General features: G+C 40.4%; 1 protein-coding gene across 1 annotated transcript; it reads left to right on the top strand.

The window, feature by feature from the left end:
• The first annotated feature begins 3,376 nt into the window (after nt 1–3,376).
• LOC134333472 (zinc finger and BTB domain-containing protein 6) lies at nt 3,377–8,489 on the top strand. The gene is made up of 4 exons (XM_063015462.1): nt 3,377–3,809; nt 5,632–5,771; nt 5,873–5,951; nt 7,227–8,489. The coding sequence occupies exons 1-4, from the start codon at nt 3,554–3,556 to the stop codon at nt 8,078–8,080; spliced, it is 1,329 nt and encodes a 442-aa protein (XP_062871532.1). The 5' UTR covers nt 3,377–3,553; the 3' UTR covers nt 8,081–8,489.
• Nucleotides 8,490–8,709: the final 220 nt, after the last annotated feature.

Genomic DNA, 8,709 nt, shown 5'->3' with positions numbered 1-8,709 from the left:
TGACATGATTTTTCCTACCTTGCAATCCTCCATGCTTTCTTTCAGCGGGTATACCCTGTGATTCTTATGAATTTCTGACTGCTGGCATCTTGTACATATAGGATGCAATTCCTCAATGCAGAAAAGAGTTAGTTTCACATTGTGTTCTTCGCACATTCTTGATGAAGCCACAAGTCTTTTTTCTTGACAGTTGGGACATTCCTGAGAGCCCAAGATCTTCCAAAATTTGGACAGACATGATTTGCAAAAGCTGCAGTCACACAACGTGCAGCAGAGAACCAGAGGGTCTTTAAAGACCTCTCCACATGCCATGCAAGAGGGCTCATCATCTAGGAAAATGGTTTCCACCTCCATTGCTTGCTCTGTGATGTACTCTGTCTCTGGTCATGTATATTAGTGCTGCAAGTGCTAATGTCTCCTGTCTCTTCTGATCTGCACAACATGTACTGTCTGTTCTTTGCACTCATGTGCATGTTACGTATCAGCAGATTTTGTTACAGGAGCCGTCACTACAAATCATTCATCTGGTGCATGATGTCACTACTTCTGTGTGTAAAAATGTCTGAACATGTAGCAGTGCTCCATTTTTTTGGTAATTAGTTAATAATAAATTGTAATGTACTTAGAAATACCACCCACATATAAACACATATTCAAATAATACTAACTCATACACTGATCAGCCATAACATTAAAACCACCTCCTTGTTTCTACACTCACTGTCCATTCTATCAGCTCCACTTACCATATAGGAGCACTTTGTAGTTCTACAATTACTGACTGTAGTCCATCTGTTTCTCTACATGTCTTTTTGATTTGGTTTTTTATTTGGTTTTGGCTATACCTTTAAAATATGCTTGAGTTGTATTTTATGAATGGGGTTTGTATATATACAGAATATCACATAAGCCAGTGAATTGGTAACAGGTGAAGGAGTCATGACTGGGTATAATAGGAGCATCCACTAGGATCAGTTTTACAAGCAATGGTGGGTCATGGCTCATATTACACCATCTACTGTTCATAATATTGTGAAAAGATTCAGGAAATCTTGAGAGATCTCAGTCTGTGTAGGGCAAATACAAAAATCTTTGTTGAATGCGCGTGACCTTTGAGCTCTCAGACGGCATTTTATGAGAAACCGTCATGCTACTGTGATATACACTGATCGGGCATTGAAACCACCTCCTTGTTTGTAAACTCACTATCCATTTTATCAGCTCCACTTACCATATAGAAGCACTTTGTAGTTCTACAATTACTGACTGTAGTCCATCTGTTTCTCTACATACTGTTTTAGCCTGCTTTTACCGTTCTTCAATGGTCAGGACCCCCACAGGACCACTACAGAGCAGGTATTATTTAGGTGTTGGTGTGTTAGTGTGTATTGTGCTGGAATGACTGTATTAGACACAGCAGTGCTGCTGGAGTTTTTAAATACCGTGTCCACTCACTGTCCACTCTATTAGACACTCCTACCTAGTTGGTCCACCGTGTAGATGTAAAGTCCGAGACGATTGCTCATCTATTGCTGCTGTCTGTGTTGGTTATCTTCTAGACCTTCATCAGTGGACACAGGACGCTGCCCACAGGGTGCTGTTGGCTGGGTATATTTGGTTGGTGAACTATTCTCAGTCCAGCAGTGACAGTGAGGTGTTTAAAAACTACAGCAGCATTGCTGTGTCTGATCCACTCATACCAGCACAACACACACTAACACACCACCACCATGACAGTGTCACTGCAGTGCTGAGAATGATCCACCACCTAAATAATACCTGCTCTGTGGTGGTCCTGTGGGGGTCCTGACCATTGAAGAACAACATAAAAGGTGGCTAACAAAGCATGTAGAGAAACTGGACTACAGTCAGTAATTGTAGAACTACAAAGTGTTTCTATATGGTAAGTGGAGCTGATAAAATGGACAGTGAATGTAGAAACAAGGAGGTGGTTTAAATGTTATGGCTGATTGATGTATTCAGTATTTAATATTTACAACTACAGTGTAAATTTACTTAAGCAGAGTGTAAAAATGTATTTTATTTTTTTAGAATGGAAATAATTTTTTGTGATTTTACTACTCCTATATTTTTCTGCTGCTACTACCTCTATTGGAGAGATGCCATTCGAAATTTCGTTTTGTCTGTGTATAGTGACAATAAAAATTCTATTTGATTGTATTATATTCATTCATTAATTATTTGTTTTACCACTGCTTTATTCTATTCAGGGTCACGGTGGGTACAATCCACCAAGCAAAAGGTAGGAAACACTCTAGACAGGTCACCAGTCCATCACAGGACAAACACACACACACACACACACACACACACACACACACATTTCTGGGGGCAATTTTGGTATCTCCAGTTAACCTGACTGTATGACTGTGGGAGGAAACCAAAGCTTCTGGAGAAAACCCACACAGACACAAGGAGAACATACAAACTCCACACAGAAAGGACTTGGACCACTTCAACTGGGAATTGAACTCAGGTCCTTCTTGCTGTAAGGCAACAGTGCTACTGTGCTGCCCTGTAGCCAATTTACCATCTCTATATTTTTGGGAGGTAGAAGGAAACCCATAGAAACCCCATATGAACAAGGTGATAATATCAATAACATTCTTGGTTGCAACTGTATGACGGCGGATTAGGGTCGAAATATTATGAGAATAAAGTCAAAATATTATGAGAATATAGTCGAAATTATTTCGAGATTAAAGTTGAAATTATTTCGAGAGTAAAGTTGAAATTATTTCGAGATTAAAGTTGAAATGATTATGAGAATAAAGTTGAAATATTATGGCCAAAGAGTGTGCAGCTGTCGTAGGCTCGTCAGTTCAGAAAAGCACGGGTCTCAGTACCTGGATTGGCATGCAAGCGCTGAGGGCAGCCTCCAATGCACGTTACTGCGGATATCCAGTAACCCGTGATTACTTTTATATAATAATAATAATAAAATTTTATTTATAAGCAAAATTTAAACGTATACGACTTTAATCTCGAAATCATTTAGACTTTATTCTCTAAATCAGTTTGACTTTATTCTCGAAATCAAAACTTGTACGACTTTATTCTCGAAACCATTTTGACTTTAATCTCAAAATAATTTCGACTTTAATCTCGAAATCGAAACTTTAAAGTAAACTTTAAACTTCTTTAAAGTGGCCCTAATACGCCGTCGTACAATTGGAACCTTACTTTTAAGAGTGTTATCACAAAACATGCATTTTAAAAAGTGTTTAATAACGATTCTTAAAAAGAAAAAAAAGGAATTATGTTTTATTGAATCGAGACTTTTATTTTGCAAAAAGAACCTGAAATTTCCTCGGAAGTAAAGCAGTGAGTTTTCCCTGTAGTTGTTGTAGAGCTGAATGCATCTCTTTATTCCTGTAGTATCAGTTCAGGACTCTGTGATGAGTTTGGTACCTCAGTGAGGTTGCTGAGGTAAAGTGGAGGTGCTGGTACACACGGGTTCTGCTGTGTTTGGGGGGTGAGTGTGTAATAAACGGTGTTTGGTGCAGGACTGAGGGTGTTGTGGTGGAACAGGATGGCGGATTCTCGTCGTTTTCAGACACAGATAAACTCTATAATGGACATTATGACCCGGGCGGTGGTGAAACAGATCTGCACTCTTGTGGAATCAGACGTTGTGGGATTGAAGAAGGAACTGGAGCGCGCGCGCAGACACAACGCCGCTCTCGGGGACAAAATGCGCGTGCTCGAGAACGAAGTGGAGGTGCTGCGCGTCGCCAAAAAAGCGGGAGCGCGCAAAGACTGTCATTCTGTCTGTATACAAACAGAGGGTATCATCATTTCTTTCTGGTTCTTTATGCTTATGAATGGGATACTCCTGTGTGATTGGGTTGTTTTTTAATAACCTCTGTCCTTTACATGAAATGAACAACAATTTGGACACACTTCCCTGTACTGAGAAATGAAGAAAAGTCCTTGTTGACTAAAAGCTCATTCATAGGTTGATTTCCTTCCGTATACATTTAAGGTCAGAGAATTCATTTGTGCTAATTGTGTAGCTGATAATAAAATTGAAAAATAGATGTATGCAATGTGCTTCAGCGGTACTGGACAAGTAATCAGAAGGTAGCTGGTTCAAGCCCCACCACTACCAGGTTGCTGCTGTTGGGCCCTTGACCAAGGCCCTTAACCCTCAATTGCTCAGACTGTATACTGTAACTGTAACATAAGTCGCTTTGGATAAAGGCGTCTGCTAAACGCCGAAAATGTAAATGTAAGTGGGTAGCACTGTCGCCTCACAGCAAGAAGGTCCTGGGTTCGATCCCCAGGTGGGCCGGTCCGGGTCCTTGTTTGCATGTTCTCCCTGTGTCTGCGTGGGTTTCCTCCGGGTGCTCCGATGTCCTCCCACAGTCCAAAAATATGCAGCCAGGCTAACTGGAGACACTGAATTGTCCTATAGGTACCTAGCCGCTAGGATGCATAAACCAGTGCATTGTAGTGCCGGTCCCAAGCCCGGATGAATAGGGAGGGATGTGTCAGGAAGGGCATCCGGCATAAAAAACTGTGCCAAATCAATAATGTGGATCACGATCCGACGACGACCCCTAACGGGAGCAGCCAGGGAAATAGAGAGATGTCTGCAATGCGCTTGTATAGTGCAGTAGCAAAGTACACTAGCCCACTACTGTCGAGATTCAGGGAGCTGGGGTTTGAATCTCAGTGGTGCCATTGGCCAGTCGGGCATCTGCAAAGACATGATTAGCTAATGTCTGGGGAGGATGGCCGAAACAGCATTGGGAGGTGCACTTGTCAGTGTATACTGAAGGCTGATCCCATGCCCGGATAAAAATAGGAGGGTAGCGTCAAGATGGTCATCCAGTGTAACAACTGTGCCAAATCTAGTACACAGATCAGATCAGAAAAACAAAATCTGATCTGTGTTATTTAGTTTACCTTGACTGATATCACATTTTATTATTGATTTGACTACAAAGTCCTGCCCAGGCCTGCCAAAGAGGATGGGTCCCTGCTGAGTCTGGTTCCTCTCAAGGTTTCTTCCTGTAATTGTAAGGGAGTTTTTCCTTGCCACTGTCACCCTCAGCTTGCTCAATAGGGGTTTTTTGTCTGTTGGTCCTGGATTCTGTAAAGTTGCTTTGAGACAATGTCCATTGTAAAAAGCGCTATATAAATAAATTTGACTTGACTTGACTGCCCCTGACATTCAATAATAACCGGCTTATGCTCCTCTGCCATGGGCTGTAAACTTTTTAATCTCACTGTGCACCCTGGATGAGAGAACAATAAGTTTTCTGTAGATTAACTTGTCCGTGAGATTGTACATGCTTTTGCGCAATTACATCTCTTGACAGTTGCTGGTTACAAGTGTGATTTCTATATTGCCAGCATCTGTTACTTGCCATATGAAAGGAGCCTCACATCATTAAAATCCAGTTTTAAGGTGCCAATCATTTTGTATAATAAAATATATAAAACAGTATATGCACACAGATGCTTCCTACCTCCCAAACCCCAATTACAAGTACATTTTTGTATTCTAAGCGGAGGGTCAAATTGATGTTAAGGTAGTACTATTTTATTTGCAATTGTGTTTATTTGCAACTGTGATACTAATCCAGTCTATGTTTACAACAGCATCAGACTCACCATCCATCACTGAAGTCTTTGATAAGGAATGGTGCACCAGTCTGTGGGATGGCAGAAAATCCAGACAGGAGGAGAACAAAGTTGACATGGACCCTGTCATGACTGAGGAGAAGGAGGACGAAGAAGAGGTTATACTTCCTGATATTAATTTATCTATATATTTTTTGCTCATAATTTGTGGTTATTTGAAGCAGTTCAGTTTTAACTGGATATATTTTGTTTAATGCAGCCTGAAAACAACGACCACTGCGAAGTTCAATCTATTAAAATTGAGCAACCTGAACTTGACATTCGCTCTGTTTGTACAAGTAAGATATTTATTTTCTAATATTGAAATTTTTAATGATTTTAATTAAATATGTGGCGTTTTCCTGTTAAAAGTAATACTTTGTCACATGATGTAAATGTTAAACTATAATTTTATAATTTTTTCCTCATTTTTTAAAATGATAACTGGCCATCATTAGGTGACCGTTCAAGCAACATGTTTATAGCAACTCGTCAACATATAAACTAAAGATTTATGCTTTATTGCATAAAAACAGTTTAACGACTGCAAGATCAGTCTTATGCTGGGGCATAGTGCATTTTTGTTGAAAAAATACACATATATTTACATGTGCATGTGAGAATATGCATATGTGTGATGAGAATAAAGCAATATGTGAGAGTGAATTAATTAATGTAAACATGTTATACTGATAAAGGTCAGTACAGACTGATGTTGTACAATGTTTGTTGTACATACACCGATCAGCCATAACATTAAATCCACCTCACTGTCCATTTTATCAGCTCCACTTACCATATAGGAGCACTTTGTAGTTCTACAATTACTGAATGTAGTCCATCTGTTTCTCTGCATGCTTTGTTAGCCCCCTTTCATGCTGTTCTTCAATGGTCAGGACTCTCCCAGGACCACTACAGAGCAGGTATTATTTAGGTGGTGGATCATTCTCAGCACTGCAGTGACACTGACATGGTGGTGGTGTGTTAGTGTGTGTTCTGCTGGTATGAGTGGATCAGACACAGCAATGCTGCTGGAGTTTTTAAACACCTCACTGTCACTGCTGGACTAAGAATAGTCCACCAACCAAAAATATGTCCAGCCAACAGCGCCCCGTGGGCAGCGTCCTGTGACCACTGATGAAGATCTAGAAGATGACCAACTCAAACAGCAGCAATAGATGAGCGATCGTCTCTGACTTTACATCTACAAGGTGGACCACTCATACCAGCACAACACACACTAACACACCACCACCATGTCATTGTAACTGCAGTGCTGAGATCCACCACCTAAATAAGTGCTCCGGTTTCCTTCCACAGTTCAAAGACATGCAAGTGAGATGAATTGGAGACACTAAATTTTCCATGACTGTGTTTGATATTAACTACTGTAGAAACTACCATTTCTGTCATGACTGTAAGTGTAAAACATGACATTAAAATCTTAATAAACAAACAAACAATACCACAATACTAGTTTTTCAGTGCTTTATTAAGTGTTGAAACAATGTTAACTTGGGTAAATGAACAGTGGTTGAAGTCTAACATTGTTCGATTTTTCTGTTCTTCCTTAGCAACAAAAAAGATTGAAGGAGCTGCCAAAAGGAAAATGTCGTCTGTTCCATCAGTGCGTTGTTGTAGTCCGGAAAATCTGGCTGATGACAATGATGACGACTTATATTTCGTATCTTCAGGATTCAAGACACATGATACCCGGTCAATGCCATGTGATGTCCCAGCTGCAACCACTACAAAGTTTATATGTATGGATGGCACAGTTCAGGATGTAGTATTTCCAAATCATGATCAGTCTGTGTTAAACGAGTATTGCATGCCTATTGATTTTATGGAGGGAGAGAACACACAAACTGTGGCATTTAAGGAACAGCACGATGACTCACAGAACCTTGTAATGGGTATAGAACACATGGTCAGCTCCGCTGATTCTCATTACTGTAATACATTTAGCATGTGTAACCAACCAGCCAAGATTAAGTACGTCTGTCCTGAGTGTGGAAAAGCATTCCTTCGCCAAAATGGTCTTACATTACACATGAAATCTCACAGAAGGAAGAAAGCAACTGCGTGTCGCAAAAAGACGTTACTCAAAGTGCAGAAGATTTTGCGCCAGGAAAAGACGACAGAAAAGCCTAAAAAAGGGTTTACATGTGAGATCTGTGGAAAGCTGTTGCATTCGAAAGCCACCTTGAGGGTTCATTACAGCGTGCACACAGGCGAGAGGCCGTACAGCTGCAGCTTCTGCGGACGAGGGTTCACTCAGAAAGGAAACTTAAACTCCCATGAGCGCATCCACCGGGGAGAAAGACCCTACGTCTGCATTACGTGTGGAAAAGGTTTCACTCAGAAAGGGAACTTGACTCAACACCTGGCTATTCACACCAAAATTAGAATAAAGAGGGTCACATAAAAATAAGTATTGCTAGAGCTGTTTTAATATCTAGAACTATCTATAGAAACACAAACCTGATTAGCAGAACACTGACAAATAAATACTCTTCAGTGTCAGTTTTAAGGTTTAAATTTGTAATATTTGAATTGAGACTAAAGCAGAGTAGAGAAATAGAGAAAGCTGTTGTTCTGCCTTTCATTTTAACTAACAATTTTAAGAATGTACCCCCGTCACACACAAGTACAATACAGCATGTGTTTTCTACAGTACCACAGTAATGCCATTGTTGCACCCCCTCTGGGTAGCACACAGTTTGATTCTAAAAGCTGCAATAAGCTTTCTTTGAAGTGTCTTGAGATATACACTGATCAGCCATAACATTAAAACCACCTCCTGTGTCATTTTAGCAGCTTCACTTACCATATAGAAGCACTTTGAAGTTCTACAATTACTGACTGTAGTCCATCTGTTTCTCTACATACTTTTTTAGCCTGCTTTCACCCTGTTGTTCAATGGACAGGACCCCCACAGGACCACCACAGATCAGGTATTATTTAGATGGTGGATCATTCATCATTCTGTCAGTGACACTGACATGGTGTTAGTGTGTGTTGTGCTGGTTTGAGTGGATCAGACACAGCAGCACT

Source organism: Trichomycterus rosablanca, chromosome 2, assembly GCF_030014385.1.
Source record: "Trichomycterus rosablanca isolate fTriRos1 chromosome 2, fTriRos1.hap1, whole genome shotgun sequence".
Classification (NCBI taxonomy): domain Eukaryota; kingdom Metazoa; phylum Chordata; class Actinopteri; order Siluriformes; family Trichomycteridae; genus Trichomycterus; species Trichomycterus rosablanca.
The sequence above is the reverse complement of the archived record's forward strand: the minus strand, read 5'-3'. Positions and strand labels throughout refer to the sequence as shown.

Coding starts and splice junctions, on each gene's coding strand:
- LOC134333472 (XM_063015462.1), top strand. CDS start 3,554: ATGGCGGATTCTCGTCGTTTTCAGACACAGATAAACTCTATAATGGAC. Junction 3,810..5,631: donor TGTCTGTATACAAACAGAGG/GTATCATCATTT, acceptor TGTTTACAACAG/CATCAGACTCACCATCCATC. Junction 5,772..5,872: donor AGAAGGAGGACGAAGAAGAG/GTTATACTTCCT, acceptor TGTTTAATGCAG/CCTGAAAACAACGACCACTG.